The sequence below is a fragment of the Narcine bancroftii genome, chromosome 2 (genome assembly GCF_036971445.1).
Source record: "Narcine bancroftii isolate sNarBan1 chromosome 2, sNarBan1.hap1, whole genome shotgun sequence".
Taxonomy (NCBI): domain Eukaryota; kingdom Metazoa; phylum Chordata; class Chondrichthyes; order Torpediniformes; family Narcinidae; genus Narcine; species Narcine bancroftii.
The window spans coordinates 363,132,227-363,150,664 of record NC_091470.1 but is presented as its reverse complement, the minus strand read 5'-3'; the positions used below and the strand labels follow the sequence as shown (position 1 = coordinate 363,150,664).

General features: G+C 42.2%; 1 protein-coding gene across 2 annotated transcripts in view; it reads left to right on the top strand.

Annotated features, from left to right (window-relative positions):
* LOC138755821 (cadherin-7-like) overlaps positions 1–18,438 on the top strand; it is a 176,362-nt gene that overhangs the window by 84,989 nt on the left and 72,935 nt on the right. For both annotated transcript variants that reach the window (XM_069922499.1, XM_069922500.1), the window contains exon 6: positions 5,727–5,914. In XM_069922499.1, the coding sequence (XP_069778600.1) occupies positions 5,727–5,914 (188 nt within the window). The remainder of the gene's footprint in view (positions 1–5,726; positions 5,915–18,438) is intronic.

The following is an 18,438-nucleotide window of genomic DNA, read 5'->3' as shown; positions in this document are numbered from 1 at the left end:
TGTCGATTCCAACCAAGCCAGTCCTATTTGCTGGCATTTGGCCCATATCCCTCTCAACCTTTTCTATCCACGCACCAGTCTGAATATCTTTGGGATGTTATAAATGCCCCGAACCACGTTCTTCTGTCAGTTTGTTCTAAGTACTCACCATCTTCTGTGTGAAGAAAGTGCAAATCACTTTTGAACCATTTCCCTCTCATCCTTATCCCATGTCCTCTCGGTGTAATCTCTTTTACCCTGGGAATTCGACTACAACTATTTACCTCATTCCTACTCTTCAGAAACCTGGTATAGGTTCTCCCCCCCTCACTCTCCGACAGAAAAAGACCAGTCTCTCCAAACCCTCTTTTAATTCAAACCCGCCAGCCCTATTAAAATTCTCATGAATCTTTTCTGCGTCCTTTCCATGTTAATGACACCTTTCCTACCACAGTCACTGTGGAACCGATAGGCTTTTATTGCCTATAGACTGGAGCTGCAAACAACCTCATCCCCTGATCACGGTGGGATGACTAGGGAGCATGCAAAGGGTTCTGGGTCAGATCGGTCTTCAGACGCGTCTCCAGCCGGAGGCGGCCAAGCAAAGTATAACAGTGGTTTTGCCACAGTCACGCTAAATTGAAACTTTGTTGTTGCCCAGAGGGTAAAAAGACTGAGACCATGTCAAGCACCAGAACTTTAGCCTTGGGATGTTAGCACACGTTCCATGCTTCTACATTTCTATATTAAGCACCATTCCCTGAGTTTTAACACATAGGGGAGTGGGTGTGTGGGCCAGGAAAAGTGGTAGAGGCAGATCTAATTATATCTTCAAAAAGATATTTGGGCAGGTTTTTGTGGTTTGGATGGATATGAGCCAAACACAGGCAAGTGGGACAAATTCAGGTAAAGGTAAAAGGTTCAATTATTGTCACATAATACTACATTTGGAATGAAATTCTTTAACTTCATCTGCCATAAGGAAGACAGAGAGTCACCACTTTGTCCAGCACCCCTTATTTTCTAATGAGGCCCCAGCAAGAAACAAACTTGACCAGCATAGTAGTTGAGTCAAAGAACCTCTATCTGTGCTGTTTAATTTGATGACTCCGTGACCATAGCTGATCTGAATATGTGGTGCCCTGTGAGGCAATGTTTGAAGTTAGTGATGAGGGATGTATTCTACTTAGATAGATAGTCATCATTTGGTCCAACAAGGGGTGTGCCAGTGTTGATATCCAATCTTAGCTTCTTGCCTCCTTCTGCCCCATCTCACGCCTCCCTCCCTGATGTGCGTATCCACCTTCCCTGTAAATGACTGAATGCTGTTCATCTCCACCCGTCCAGTGGTCAGTGAACTCTGCATTCTTACCACCCGAAGCATGACAGAATTCTCAATTGGGTTTATTGGTGATCCCCTTAGATTTTAAATATATTAAATTTGGACATACAGCTTGGTATAGTGTAGTTAACCTACACCCCCGGTATGTTTTGTACGGTGGGAGGAAACCAGAGCCCTCAGAGAAACACCATGCAGACACGGGGAGAACGTGCAAACTCCTTACAGACAGTGTGGGATTCGAACCCCAGACTGGTCCTGATCACTGGTGGTGTGAAAGCTTTACGCTAACCACTACACCAAACATGATGCCCACAAGAATAAATGCATGTTATATCTAACCTATTGCATCCTCTGGTCAGCAGCTGCCCTCAAATTTGACTGCACTCTCACTGGGCGAAATTTTGGGAGCCTTTGGTTTAGGAAGTTTCTGTAAAACATATTAATGGCAGAAATAGCTAGTGATTGCCTTGCACCTGAACTTTGCAGCTGACCAGAGTCCTCATTCTGAACACCAAGAGACTCCTTTACACATCCTATGCACTGCAGGCATGGGGATTTTGCCTGAAAGCCTCCAAATGCCGTGCTTGAAGACCTCTGCATAGATATTCCACGTCACTATGATTTATTTTGAGCAAAATCAGGCCGGAAGGACTCAATAGGTTATGCAGCAAAAGTGTGGATAAATGTTATGAGCCAACAATTGAAATTCAGATCCTAGAGCTGAAACATCGACCTGCACCTTTCTCCCCCACAGATGCTGCTTGACCTGCTCAGTTCTCCAGAGTCCTGTTTTCTGTTCCAGATTCTGGTATCGGCAGTCTCTTTTGCATTTATTTTCTACAATACCAATGCACATTTTATAAAAAATCATTCAACTTCCTGAGAAATGGTGTGTCTGCCAGGGAAACAGTGTTTCAGTCTCAACTCACAAAAAAACGTCTTTGATTTGTGACAGAGTATATAGATATGTTTTTGGGGGGTAAATTGGGAAAGGTTTGTTGAAATAGGTCACATGCAAACACTTTCAAACAGATCTTATTTGAAATAGTGATTTCTCACACCTTTTTGCAAGAACTTTGAAGAGTGCTCAAGTGACATCACTAATAGATTCTGGTTTACCCAAAAGCAACAGATGAAAGAGAATACTGGCTCCGCTATTATCTGTTGGAGACTAGCTGTTGTAAGAGAGTCATGTGGTTTCACAAGCAGAGAGAGTCAAACAGGCTTTCTATCAGTTTCAGTGCGTGTGTGTGTGTGTGTGTGTGTATGTGTGTGCGTGTGTGTGCATGTGTGTGTGTGTGTGTGTGTGTGTGTGTGTGTGTGTGTGTGTGTGTGTGTGTGTGTGTGTGTGTGTGAGAGAGAGAGAGAGAGACAGACAGACAGACAGAGATCACTTGACAGTGTCAGCCAGCAGAAGTAGCTGAGACTGAAACAGGGCAAGCTGGCAAGAAGCCCGAGTGTGGAAGATGGCCTAGACACAGTCCTTGTGGTTCATGCAAGAGAACAAAAAAGAAACAAAAAGGAGCTCTGTGGTGACCTGAAAGAAAGAGGTGATCATCTGGAGAACCCTGAAGGGGCAAGTTTCATCAGCAAGACATTGAAGTGACTGATGGAAGTAAATCAGTTGAGGATGTCCTGGAACAACAAAACTCTCTCTGAAAACCAACAAGAACCTTCCTGAGCGGTAACCATTTACCTTTCGAGCACCAAAGTCTGGTGAACTTTATAAATGTTAAATTCTGTGCACAGTATAAGAATTGCCTACAACCAACGAACTTGGAGGAATGAGAAGTAAGATTGGACTGTGAATCCAAGAACTTTTCTGAACTTACACACACATTACACATACATGCGCTTAGAATTAGAAGGGGGTTAAGTTAGATTAGTTAAGTCAATCGAGATAAGAAAGTGTAATTCTGTTTTCATGTTTAAAGATAATTAAAATCAACTCTTGTTTAAGTAACCATTTGTCTTGGTGAATGTCTATTTCTGCTGAGTTTTGGGGTCCTCTGGACTCATAACAGGCTTAAAGTTTTTATTTATTTTATTTACAAAATGATAGAAGCCCATTCTAGCCATTTAAATTTGTGACATCCAATTACACCCAAATTAATCCACAACCCTGTATGTTTTGGAGGGTGGGAGAAAACTGGAGCACCCACAGGAAACCCATGCAGACATGGGGAGAACGTATAAATTCTTCACTGACAGCACTGGATTTGAACCGGTATAATAGCGGCGTGCTTGTTACACTTGTTATTTCAAGAAAAAAATGACTTTATATAGGTTTAGCACTTAACAGACTTAATTTTCCTTGAACTGCTTCAACTGTCTTCCAATGACAACACCCGCGACTCCCATTCTATCCCACTTCTGACGCCGTAATGCTGATGGAAAATGGGAAGTGGCTGTACTTCTGCAGAGAATGGGTGAAGATGCCTTGGACATCTGTAACAGTTTTCAAAGTGATGAGACAGTTGTTACATTGGACACTCTGAGGAGTATTTTGTTTCACGCAAAAATGTCACGTTTGAGAGGTTCAAGTTTTTCTCCTGCGACCAAAAACAAGATATTAGCTTTGATCAATACTTACTTGAGCTTCACACAAGTCCTGTGAACTTGGAGATTTGAAACATGTGATCATTAAAGGGAAAATAGTTTGTGGAATCCCAGATAATAGACTTAGAGAAAGACTGTGGCGTGAAAAAGTTTTGTCTCTGGAAAAAGCTGTGAATATGTGTAGGGCAGCAGAGACCACATCGGCACAAGCTAAGGAGCTGGACAGGATAGACACAAGAGTGCGTGTGATGAAAACAGATAAGAAGGGCACCAGGAGTTTCCCAAAACTAAGTGGTAAACTCAAACAGCAAATGCAGCAGGTGCAAAGGTAGACACATTCCAAAGATGCATCCTGCTTATTGAAAGTCTTGCTATAAATGCAAGGAGAATCATTTTACAAAGTGCTTCCAAGCAGGAAAGTAAAGTCGGTTCAGTGTTAAACCCACATAAAGTCGTTCTTCTTGAAAGAACAAGCCTAACAGTGCTAATCACTATACCAACCATTCTGCCCAAGGTGTTTTAAAGTAAACAAGGAAATTTTCAGACGCTGGAGTGCACTGCAGTAACTTGTATGTGAATTGTCATTGAGGTTAAACCAGCAGGGGTCAGAATACTCTTGCTAGTAATGTTGATTATGATACATTGAAATTCGATGGATTAATTAACCTGCATCTGGGACCCACTCTAGTTTGTGACAAGGAATAAAGTGATTGCATCTGAGTTCTGACGAATACTTCATCCTGAAGTGTTAACTCAGCCCATGGGTCCATAGATGCTGTGTGACCTGCTGAGTATGCCCACCATCTTCTGTTTTATTTCAGATTCCCTGCTTGTGAAGATCTCTTGATTTTCATCCTGTCTGTTCATTTTGTATTTGTGGCCGTGGAAAGGACATTTGAAATCCCACCTCACCAGCATGACGTCTAGGGCAGAAATCTTCTATTGATGATGAGAAGTTTATTATCATACACATTGTATCAGGTGTATCACATTGTACCGAAATTCTTACTTGCTACAATCGAACATGCACTTGTAAAGAAAAGCGATAATAGTCAATTAATTGAATTAAAATTTAAAAACAGACAATAAATAAGATAGACAAATCAGTGCAAGTTCCAGTTTATTGACATCCGATTGCACAAGTACAACTTGACGAACCAGTATTCTCCGGTCCTCGGTGCGAAACATGCAGATACACAACATGACATCACACACATGCAGACTAACAATACATACGCAGGACAAATAAAAATCCTTTAGTGAGAGTAGAAGCTTGGATGGTTATTGTGAGCAGTTCCTTTAGACGTTCAGCATTCTCACTGCCCGCATTCACATTAATCCTCGTGCAAGAAAAGTGACTTGCAACGGGGCAGATAGACCTTTGTGTCCAAGAAAAAATGATTGTGGTTGTGCCTGGAGCTGAATCATTCCTCCCTTTCCTCGGTTTTAACATTACTGCCCCAGAATGCATTTTCATTCCACAATTGTCTCATTTCTTTTTGCCTTTTGCCTGTGGCAGCACCAGTGGCCCGGGTTCAAATCGAGCTCTGTCTGCAAGCAGTTGTACATGCTCCCTGTGACCTGCATGGGCTTTCTCTGGGTGCTCCGGTTTCCTCCCACGATCCAAAGACATGCGGGTTAGGAAGTTAATTGGTGTATTTGGGTGGTGTGGACTCATGGAGCAGAAGAGTCTGTCACCATGCTGATTCTCTAACATTTAAATCGAAGAACATACTTTAACATCTTGTTCCTTTGGTGCATTCCTTCGACATGGGGACATCTTGATGCTGACCACCTTGTTGTTTCTCTCTCTCTCTCTCTCTCTCTCTCTCTCTCCCCTTCCCAGAGTTGTACCACTTTACAGTGCCAGAGTCGGCCGACGTCGAGGCCCCCATCGGAAGGGTGCTAGCCACTGATGCCGACATCGGACGAAATGCAGAAATGACCTTCAGTGTGCAAGCCAGTGATGGTTCCGATTCCTTCAGCATTTTTACCGATAACAAGACCCAGGAAGGCGTCATCACTCTGAAGAAGGTTTGGTTTTACCTGCTTACTACCTGATTTTCTTTGGGGGGTGCGAAAGGGGGCCAGTTCAAACACAGATGTGGCTTATGCTCACATTGCCAATAGTTACTCTCCATTCATAATCCCCACAAACTACGGAGCAGTTAAGAGTTAAGTGGAAATGGGTTATGGGTGAAAGGGGAAAAGTTCAGGGGAAACTTCTTCACACAGAGAGTGGTGGGAGTGTGGACTGAGCTGCCAGCTAAAGTGGTGAATGCAGGCTAAATTTTGACATTTAAGAGAAATTTAGACAATTACATGGATGAGAGGGGTATGGAGGACAGGGTGGAGGTCAGTGAGGCTAGACAGGAGTAGAAGGGCCGAAGGGCCTGTTTCTGTGCTGTAGTGTTCTATGGTTCTCACCACATTTGGTGGGTTTGGAGTTACAATGTGAGTAGATTTGACACCGCTTTCCACACCAGCTCCACTCTGTGCATAATTCCATCTCAAGTTCATGCTATTTTTGCACCTCATCCTATTCTCACACCAACATGTCCTTTCCTGGCCTTCCGCTGCCAGAGTGAAGCTGGGCAGTCTGGAGCCCAAGAGCAGTCACATAGAATTCTCCAATTACTGGTAACATGCCCCTACTCTCTTATGCTAAGCTAATTCTGTACTCCACAAACACTTCCCACTCCTATCTTCTCCCCCTATCCCACACAACTCACCTCATCCATACTCACAACCTTCCCTCTTTGCTTCCATCAATCATCCACCCATGTTTCCCCTCAGGATTCTCCCATATTTCCACCCCCTTCGTTTCCTTCACCTCCCCATAACAGCTTACACTGTCACTCCTAACAAAGGTATACTGGTGTCCAGGTCCATATTCCTTTCAAGGTTGTCACACATTGATAGAGTGGCCAAGAAGATTTGTAGTACACCAACCTTTGTTAGTTGAAGGATTGAGTTCAAGAGACATGAGATTATGTTTGAAAGGCACTATCAATAACCACAGAGTTGAGAACTGAGGGAACAATAGGCTTTAATACAGACAAGACTTTGGCTGGTCCGGATCCAGGTACAGGAATGCCAGAAAGGGGGAGGTAGCTAGACCTTTATGGCCAGGACAAAAGGGGAGGAGACATAGGGGATGAGTCATTAGTCGGCGGGCCAGCCTCATACATACAGTAGCCAGTAGGGACTATATACAGTGGAGGAAAACTTATCAGTACAATGTTGCAGCACTTTAAAGCTCTGGTTAGACCACCCTTGGAATGTTGTGTTCAGTTCTGGTCACCTCATTGCAGGAAGGAAGTAGAAGCTTTGGAGAGGATGCAGAGATTTACTAGGATGGTGGATAGATTGGAGAAATGAGTCATATGAAGAATATGACAGAGCTCGTGCTTTTCTCTTTGGGGTGAGAGGTGACTAAATAGAAGCATATATGACATAATGAGAGGCATAGACAGGTTGGACGGCCAGCACCTTTTCCCCAGTGACAATAGCAAGTACCATGGGACATCTGTTTAAAGTGAGGGGAGCAGAGTTCAGGGAAGGAGTTAGAGGTAGGCTTTTTAACACACAGAGTGGTTGGTGCCCAGAATACATTGCTGAGTGTTGTGGTGGAGTCTGATACAATAGAGGCAATCGAAAGACTCTGAGAGGCAAATGGATATAAGGGAAATAAAGAATCATGAGTGTGAGACCAGGAAGGGTGAGATTGTTGTGCAGTAGGCTTATTATACAGTACGTCATAGGTCGAAGAGATCCTCAGTGATGTTCTATGTTCCTTCTCCTGCACCTACATTCTACACTTCGACAATTCTTGCAAAATATTAAGGCATTGAGGCATTGTTTGCATTATCTCCGATGCTCTGTGATAGAAATAACTATGAAGGTTACAGCAAAATGCATTTGATATTTCCAATAGAAAAGATTTAATTTGAGCTGGCATTAAAGTTTCTATCTCTCTCAAAGAATAAAATATTGTGTGTTGAAATGAATTTTATTTTATACAAGAAAAAAACCCCAGTCCACACTATATCATTCGATTAGCCTGAGACCCACCTCACTGTTTGATCCACTCTTGGAAGTTTTGTTCACTTGTAGACAATAGGTGTTGGAGTTGGCCAATTGGCCCGTCGAGCCATTTTTCAGATCATGGCTGGTCATTCTCCATCAGTATCCATTCCCTGCCTTACCCCCATAACCCTTAACTCCCCTGTCCACAGGGGCCTTATCTTTTATGATGCCATTGTTTCGAAAAGTGCTGAGCAAGGATGGTGTGCCGGGGTAGAATGAGCAATTTTCCTGCCGCAACCTGCTCTTTGGAGAGCTCTCCAATGAACTCCATTCCCCTCCCTTTCCACTTTGTCCTGCAAATGTTTCCCCCACCAGGAATGTATCAAATTCTCTTTTGAAGATATCTATTAAATCTGCCCGATTCAGTCACCACTTTCCAGATTCCAACTCCATCTGAGCAGAAGTAGCAAGTTCTCTGTTCAGTTCTTCAGCCAGTCGGTTTCTTAGAGCAGTCCATTTTGGGGTTAGGGACAAGCAATAATTGCTGTAACTGCAAGATAAATGCCCTAACTTTTAACCAAGGACATTCATCCCTCAGCTACAGTAATAACCTGCATTTTGTTAGCACCGTTGCCTCATGTCTCTCCTTGGAAGTTACAAGTTCAAGTTCATATTCAATGTCACATGAACCAAGTCAAATCAATTTTATAGTCATCTGATTGTACAAGAACAACCCGACGAAACAGGGTTCTCCGGTCCCCAGTACAAAACACGTGGACACATAACCAGACCTAACCCACCTACAGACAGTCTGTAGCGCGCTGTGAGAGAGCAGTTGTACAGACTGGAGACACAGGCAGCTGGCTCAAGTGTCACAACAGAATGTTTATTCAAACTTTGCACGCTCGCTTATTAAGCCACCAGTCACGTGAATGTTCCGCCGCTTGCGTCTGGTTGACGCAAGTGCACATGCCAATTTCCGTTCTAGGCCTGAAGAGATGGATGCGCGTTGCCATCTTTTCATGACTGCCCCCTCAGACAGTGCTTAACAAGCGGGGCCAGTTCGTCACAGCATAGTGGTGGGTCACCACATGATAATAAATATGCAGGACAAATGTTTATCGATAAAAATAAATCAATAAATATAGTTTCATGTATATGAGAGTCTCAGATGGTTAGTGTGAGCAGTTATTTTGGTCGTTCAGCATTCTCACTGCCTGTGGGAAGAAGCTGTTCCTCAGCCTGGTGGTTCTGGCTCTGATCCTCCTGTATCTCTTCCCCAAGCGGAACACCTGAAAAATGCTGTGAGTGGGGTGGAAGAGATCCTCAGTGATTTTGTGCACCCTCTTCGGACAACAATCCTGGGTAGATCTCGTCGATAGGGGGTGAAGGGAGATTCCAGTCCTCCACCAATATGTCCATCCTGAGCCTTCTCCACTGCAAGAGTGAAGCCTAAAACAAACTGGAGGAACAACACCTCATATTCCACATGGGCAGTCAACAGCCCAAAAGTAGTAACATAGAATTCTCTAATTTCTGGTTACATGCTCCTACTCTCTTATTCTAAGCCACATCCACATCCAGATCCTAAGTTTTGTCCCCTACCCATTTTCACTACATTCCCTCTCAGGTTCCATCATCTTCCACCCATATTAACCTGGAGAAGTCTTCCTTTTTTTCCACCCACCTTTGGTGGGTCCTGCACCTTCACCTCTGCCATAACAGCATGCACGGTCACTCTGAACAAAAGGATCCTTAGGTTCGGGTCCATAGATCCCTCAAGGTTGCCACGTAAGTTGATAGAGTAGTTAAGAAGGCTTATGGTGTGGTGGCCTTCATTAGACAGGGGATTCAGTTCAAAAGGCATAAGGTAATGTTGTAGCCCTGTAAATCTCTGGATAGGCCACACTTGGATTACTGCATTTCAGTTCTGGTCACCTCATAACAGGAAGGATGTAGAAACCTTGGAGAATGGCAGAGGAGATTTACCAGAATGTTGCCTGGATTGGAAAAGATATCTTAAGAGGTAAGGTTGACAAAACCTGAGCTTTTCTCCCTGGAGTGATGAAGGGTGAGAGATGATTTAATAGAGGTATGTAAGATAATGAGAGGCATAGATAGGATGGACACCCAGCATCTTTTCTCCAGAACGACCATTGCCAGTACCATGGGACATCTGTTTAAGATGAGGGAAGCAAAGGAGACGTCGGAGGTAACATTTTCACCCAGAGAATGTTGAGTGTCTGGAATGTATTGCCTGGGGTGGTGGTGGAGGCTGCTACATTGAGAACATTCTAAAGACTCTTAGACAAGCACATAGAAAAAATAGAGGATTATGTGTGTGAGGTAGCGAAGGAATACATTGTTGTAGTGTAGGTTTATCTACATTGTGAGTCGGAGTCTGTTCTCCGCTGTGATGTTCTGAGTTCCTACTCCTGCACCAATATTCCATGACTCTACAATTTTCACAAAATATTAAGGCATTGAGGCATTGTTTGCATTATCTCCGATGCTGTGTGATATAATAAATATAAAGATTTCCAGTGGAAGAGATTTGGTTTGAGCCTGCATTAAAGTTTTATCTCTCAAAGATTAAAATATTGTGTGATGAAATGTATTTTAATTTATACAAGAACACCCCTAGTCCATACTATATAGTTCAATCAGCCTGAGACCTATCTCACTGCTTAATATGTTCTTGGAAGGGGGAGCACACTGGTTGCAGTTGTTAGCGCAATGCCCTTTCGGTGCCAGCAATCAGGAATGGACTTGGGTTCGAATCCCACGCTGTCTGTAAGGAGTTTATACGTTCTCCCGTGTCTGTGTGGGTTTTCTCCAGGGGCTCTGGTTTCCTCCCACGACTCAAAATGTTCTGGGCGTATACACTAGGTTATTGAGGTGTAAATTGGGTGGCACGAACTCATGGGCTGAAATGGCCTGTAACTGTGCTATATGTCTAAATTTAAATTTAAAATTTTATTCATTTCCATGATCCCATTGCTTTAAAAACTGCTGAACAGGATTAGCGTCGTGGTATTGTGCTGGGATAGAATTAGCAATTTTCTTGCTACAGTCTGGTCTTTGTTGAGCTCTCTGATGAACTCCATTCCCCTCTCTTTCCCCTTTGTCCCTGACCAAGAATGTATCAAATTCCCTTTTGAAGATATTGTTAGAGACTAAAGAGACATTGTTAGCGCTAACACAGGAATAGTAAAGGAAAATTCACCAGATAATGGTAAATTCAAAATACCAGTCATAGTTCTTATTTAACTATAATAATGGTTTAATAATAGAAACACAGAAAATAGGTGTAGAAGGAGGCCATTTGGCCCTTCAAGCCTACACTGCCATTCATTTTGATCATGGCTGATCAGTACCCATTTCTTGCCTTTTCCCCATACCCCCTGATCTCCTTAGCCACAAGGGCCAAATCTAACTCCCTCTTAAATATAGATAAGTAACCAACTTCAACCACTTCCTGCGGCAAAGAATTCCACAGATTCACCACCCTCTGAGAGAAAAAAAAATCATCTCAGTTCTAAAAGACTTTCCCCTTATCCTTAAACTGTGACCCCTGGTTCTGGTTTTCCCCAACATCGGGAACAACCTTCCTGCATCTAGCCTGTACAATCCCTTAAGAATTTTATATGTTTCTATAAGATCCCCCCTCAATCTTCTAAATTCCAGTGAGTATAAGCTTAGTCGATCCAGCCTTTCTTCATATGTAAGTCCTGCCATCCCTGGTATCAATCTAGTGAACCTTGTTTGCACTCCCTCTATGGCAAGGATGTCTTTCCTCAGATAAGGAGACCACAACTGTACACAATACTCTAGGTGTGGTCTCACCAGGCCCTGTCCAGCTGCAGTAGAACCTCTCTGCTCCTGTGCTCGAATCCTCTTGCTATGAATGCCAACATACCATTTGCTTTCCTCACTGCCTGCTGTACCTGAATGCCCACTTTCAATGACTGGTCCACAGCGACACCCAGGTCTCGTAACATCTCTCCAGACACCATTTAAGTAACAATTTTCTCTCCTGTTCTTGCCTCCAAAGTGGATAACCTCACATTTATCTGCCGTGCCTTGGCCCACTCACCTAACTTGACCAAGTCACCATGCATCCTCTTAGCATCCTCTACACAGCTAACCCTGCCCCCCAGCTTCGTGTCATCTGCAAACTTGGAGATGCTGCTTTCTATTCCCTCATCTAAGTCATTGATATATTATTGTAAATAACTGTGACCCTAGCACTGAGCCTTGCGGTACCTCACTAGTCACTACCTGCCATTCTGAAAAGAACCCGTTTATTCCTACGCTTTGCTTACTGTCTGTCAACCAATTCTCTATCCACCTCAATACCTTACTTCCTATACCATGTGCTCTACGTTTGTACATTAATCTCCTGTGCGGAACCTTATCAAAAGCCTTCTGAAAGTCCAGATATACCGCATACACTGGTTCTCCCTTATCCACTCTACTGGTTACATCCTCAAAAAATTCTATAAGATTCATCAGACATGATTTTCCCTTCATAAAACCATGTTGACTCTGTCTGATGATATCACTACTTTTCAAATGTGCCAGCTTTAATAACTGACTCTAGCATTTTCCCCACTGGTCTATAGTTTCCCATTTTCTCCCTCCCTCCCGTCTTAAAAAAAGTGGGGTTACGTTTGCCACCCTCCAATCCTCAGGAACTAATCCAGAATCTAAAGTGTTTTGAAAAATTATCATTCATGCATTCACTATTTCTTGGGCTACTTCCTTAAGCACTCTTGGATGCAGACTATCTGGTCCTGGGTGTTTATCTACCTTTAATTCCTTCAATTTACCTAACACAACCTCTCGACTTATGTTTATTTCCTTCAGTCCTTACTTTACATTAGATCCTCAGTCCCCTACTATTGCCTGAAGATTACATGTTTTCATTAGTGAAGACAGAACTAAAGTAGTTATTCAATTGGTTTGCCATGTCCTTGTTCCCCATGATCAATGCACCTGTTTCTGACTGTAATGGACCCACATTTGTCTTAACTAATTTCTTTCTCTTTAGATATCTATAAAAGCTTTTACAGTCATTTTTTATGTTCCCTGCCAGCTTTCTCCCATAATCCCTTTTACCTTTCCTAATTAATCCTTTTGTCCTCTGTTGAATTCTGAATTTCTCCAAGTCCTCAATTCAGTTTTTTTCTGGCTAGTTTAAATGCTGCTTCTTTGGATTTGATCCTCTCCCTGACTTACCTTGTTAGCCACAGATGCACAACCTTCCTTGATTTATTCTTTTCCAAAATGGGATGTACAATTGTTGCATTTCATCCAAGCTATCTTTAAATAATTGCCATTGCATTTCCACCATTAGTCCTTTAAGTATCATTTGCCAATCTATGCTAGCCAATCAAAGTTACCCTTCTTTAAGTTCAGAACTTTTGTATTACTTACTTATCTCTAAACCTAACTCTAAATTTAACCCCACTATGCCCAAATGTATATGTATGTCTGTTAAAGTCCCAAAACTTTGAAAAGTCCATTTTAAAAACTTTTTAGTCTTGCTTGAAGATCTTAAATTTTCAGTTCAGAAATAATTATAAAGCACTTTTAAACATTATATCTTCAGGCCCCTTTAAACTCACAATTCTTTTGATGAGTTGTCCTTCAGAGAGATTTTCCTTCATACAGGAGCAACTATTTTCTGGGCATAAATGAGGTCGTCTTTTTTATTTAAAAGCCATTTATATTGTATCTCCTGTGAATAGGATAAGTCCTGTCTTTCCAGGAAGTCAGATCTTCTCTTGAATGAAGACTTTGGAATCAGTTTTCCAAATGATGAAACTGCCCTCTTTATTTTAAAGAGGTAGTCATAAATAGGCTTCTCTTTTGAAATCTACTTACTCTCTGCCCCCTTTTAGTTGGAGTAACACATAACAGTACCTATTCTGGTTACTGTAATTCAACCCTGTCTTCCATAGGGTTTCAGCTCCTGTCTATGTGTCACTTGGGGTCTTGACTTCTGTAAACAGATTCAAAATGTCTGAATTTAATAATATATTTCCCCAAATCATGTGACATTACATAATCAACGGGGTCGGTCCCAATTCTTGGAAACCACGTGGCCATATACTGGAATCCTTAACAGTTTTAGTTTAATTTCTACAAAACCTTGTCTGACTTCATCTCAGTTCAAGAGGCTTAATTGTTGTTAAGAACCTCACCTGCTACTTGAGTTTCAATTAAGAACACGTCTGTTCCATTTTGGCTCTGCTGTCCAGACGTGTTGACTCCGAGAATGAACTCTCTTCTCTAAGTGTACGATGACCTGTGTGTGTAACCCTGTAACCAATCCATAACTAATCTAAGACATTTATAAGAAACGTAGCTTAACATTAACCTAAATATTAATATTAACACAGGTCCATGACGTTATCTATTAAATTTCCCCAATGTAATCGCCACGATCCAGATTTCATCTTAAGCTAACAGGCAGTAGTTTCTTAGAGCAGTAGGTTTGAGCATTAGGGATAGAAAATAATTACCATAATCACAGGATAAATACCCTCAAACTTTAAAAAAGGTATTTATCCCTCAGTTACTTTAATGGTCTACATTTCGTGAGCACCGTTGCTTCATGACTCTCCTCCAAATTAACAAGTTCTGTATTACATTCTTTGTCACGTGAACCAAGTTAAATCAAGTAAACTTTATTGCACAAGTACAACCGGTTCTCCATGCAAAAAGTGCAGACGTGCAACCAGACACAACACACGTACAGACAGACAATAAATATGCAAGACAAGTATTCATAATATATAAAATAAATAAATAAATGCAGCTTTGTAAATATGAGAGTCTCCGATGGTCAGTGTGAGCTCTTCCTTGTGTTCAGCGTTCTCCACTGCCCGTGGGAAGAAGCTGTTCCTCAGCCCGGCGGTGCTGGCTCTGATCCTCCTGTATCTCTTCCCCAATAGGAGCAGCTGAAAGTTGCTGTGTGCAGTGTGGAAGGGGTCCTCAATGATTTTGCCCACCCTCTTCAGAAAAGCACCGCAATAGATCACGTCAGGTGGTGTGGGCGGAGGGAGTCTTGAGTGATCCTACACCAAAATATCCATCCTGGGCCTTTTCCACTTCCAGAGAGAGGTCCGACCTAGCCTTCATCACTAAATAACAGCTTGCACTGTCACTTGGAGCTAAAGGATCTTGGGGTTAAGGACCATAGATCCCTCAAGTTTTATTTCCTCACAGGTTTATAGGGTGGGTAAGAAGGATTATTGTATAATGGTCTTCATTAGTCAGGGAATTGAGTTCAAGAGATGTGAAATAAAGTTGCTCCATAAAACCATGGATAGACCACTCTTAGAGAATTGTGTTCATTTCTGGTAATCTCATTAAGGGAAGGATGCAGAAGCTTTGCAAAGAATGCAGAGGTGATTTATGAGGATGCTGTCTGGATTGGAAAATATGTCTTATGAAGCAAGGTTGACAGAACCTAAGCTTTTCTCTTTGAATTGATGAAGGGTGAGAGATGACTTCATAGATTATGAGGGGCAGAGATAGGATGGACAGCCAGCATCTTTTCCATAGAGTGACTATTGCCAGTACCATGGGACATCTGTTTAAGATGAGGGGAGCAAAGATTAGGGAGATGGCGGAGGTAACATTTTCACCCAGAGAATGGTTGGTGTCTGGAATGCATTGCCTGGGGTGGTGGTGGAGGCTGGTACAATGAGAACATTCTAAAGACTCTTAGACAGGCACATAGAAAAATAAAGGGTTATGGGTGTGAGGTAGCGAAGGAATAGATTGTTGTAGAGTAGGTTTATCTACATTGTGAGTCGGAGCCTGTTCTCCACCGTGATGTTCTGTGTTCCTTCAATATTCCATGATTCTACAATTTTCACAAAATATTAAGGCATTGAGGCTTTGTTTGCATTATATCCGATGCTGTGTGACATAATAAATATAAAGGTTACATCAAAATGCATTTGATATTTCCAATAAAAAAGATTTCATTTCAGCTGGACTTAAAGTTTTATCTCTCTCAAAGAATAAAATATTGTGTGTTGAAATGTATTTTATTTTATACAAGAAAAAACCCCAGTCCGCACTATATGATTCGAACAGCCTGAGACCCACCTCGCTGTTTGATCTGTTCTTGGAAGTTCTGTTCATTTCCAAGATCCCAGCATTTCAAAAAGTGCTGAACAGGATTAGCCTCGTGGTATTGTGCTGGGGTAAAATTAGCAATTTTCCTGACCCAGTCTGTTCTTTGTAGAGCTCTCTGATGAACTCCATTCCCCTCTCTTTCCCTTTTGTCCCGCATGTGTTTCCTTCACCAATTCTCTTTTGAAGATATCTATTAAATTTGCCCGATTCAGTCACCTCGTTCCAGATTCCAACTCAATCCGAGCAGATGTGATAAGTTCCCTGTTGATTCCTTCAGCCAGTAGGTTTCTCAGAGCAGTAGGTTTTCAGATTTGGGACAGGCAATATTTGCCTTAACTGCAAGATAAATGCCCTCAACTTTTAAACCAGGACATTCAGCCCTCAGTTACAGTAATGGGCTGCATTTGGTGAGCACTGTTGTCTCATAGCTCTCCTCAGAAATAACCATGTCAAGTTCACGATCATTGCTGCAGTGAGAAAGTTTGTTTTGTGAGCATTCCAGCTGGACATCTCACATAGGACAGCAAGTAAGGCACAGTACAGAAGTGCAGGGTTAGTACAAAATAAAAGTGATATCATATTATGAGTATAAACAGGATCGTCTCCAGATGCTTCAATTGTAGTACAATACACAAAAGTTCTGGAGAAACTCAAAAGTTCAAGGAGCATCAATAACAGTCATTCACAATGGGGACCACAGCACATTTAAGACATGCCATGGACTGAAATCTTATTTTTTTAAATTGTTCCTTATGTAGGAGAGAAGTACAGAGGAAACCTGATTATTTTAGAGGGAAGGAAGCCCAAACACTATGAGAAAAGTCTTAAGGGGTCCATCGCCAATAAAAGGGTGATCTATAGGAATGAAAGGGGAACAAATGTTTTAAGGTACGACGAAGGGCTCAGTCCTGAAACATTGGTGACTCTTTGGTTCCTTTGACCTGCTGAATTTTTCCAGTACTTTTTTGCATTACAGTATAGTTAGATATGGGGCCGCTCGGATAGTGTAGCAATGCTCTCACAGTGCCAGTGATTGGGACAAGGGTTCGAATCCTGCGCTGTCAGTAAGGAGCTTGTACATTCTCCCCATGTCAGTGTGGGTTTTCCCCAGGGTTTTCTCTCATCATTCAAACCATACCAGGAGTTGTAGGTTAATTGAGTGTAATTGGGTGGCATGGGCTCGTGGGCTAAAATGGCCTGTTACCATGCTGTATATCTCAATTAAAAAAAATAAACAAAATAAATTAAAATATTAAAAAATATATATTATGAGTGTTAGGTTCATTCAGGAGTCTGATAACAGCAGGAAAGGAACTGTCCATAAATCTGGTAGTGTGTGACTTCACACACGCGAATGTTCTACTTGACATAAAGGCGGGGGGGAGGGGGTTGGTTTGAAGAGACTGTGGGGTTAATCTTTTATCATGTTGCCTGTTTTTCCAAGGCGTCAGGATGTGCAGATGGAGTTGACAGAGGGAGATGTGTGTGATGGCCTGAGCTGTGTTCACAATCCTCTGCAGTTTATTACCATCATGGGTGTAGCAGTGCCTGGGATTTATAGAAACTGTCGAATTCTTCCCAGATGACATCCCGCCTGTCACCTTTCCCTTACTTTTGAAGCCTCGCTCTTATGTAACTAACCTTAATGGCACTGGTGAAACTTCAATGCAAGTATTGTGACCAGTTTTGGGCTCCTCATTTAAGAAAGCATGTGCTAACATTGGAGAGGAGGTTCACAAGGATAATTCTGGGAATAAGTGGGCTAACATTTGGGGAGTGCTTGACAACTGAACTCATTGGAACTTAAGAGTATGAGAAATATTTTGAATGTTGAAAGGCATGGACGGAGAAAATGTAGGAAGCAGATGTGAACAGGTTCTTTCTCATGGTGGTGGATCTTGGACAAGAGGGCACAACTTCAGGATTGAAAGGTGCCCTCTTAGAGTAGAGATGAGGAGGATTTTTTTCATTCAAGGGCAGTAAATCTGCAGAATTTGAGCCACAAGGCCCTGTCATTGGGTCTATTTAAGGCAGTGATTTTGCTAAGTTCAGGGCATCATTTGTTACAGGGAGAAGGCCAGGCAGTGGGGCTGAGTGGAGAAAATGGATTAGCTCATGAATGAATGGAGGGGCAGACTCAATGGGCTGAACAGCCTATTTCTGCTACTGTGTCTTATGGAAGAATGGCGATTAAATGACTGGGGTAATTATGGACTATTGAATCAGAGGGTACAACTTCGAGTCCCATCTCTGTGGCTTCAGAATTCAGATTCTAGCAATTAAACAAATCTAGTATAAAACAGCAAGTGTTGGTAATCATGAATCACAAGACCAGGAGAAGTGTAAAAGTATACTTGGTTCATTCCCAGTCT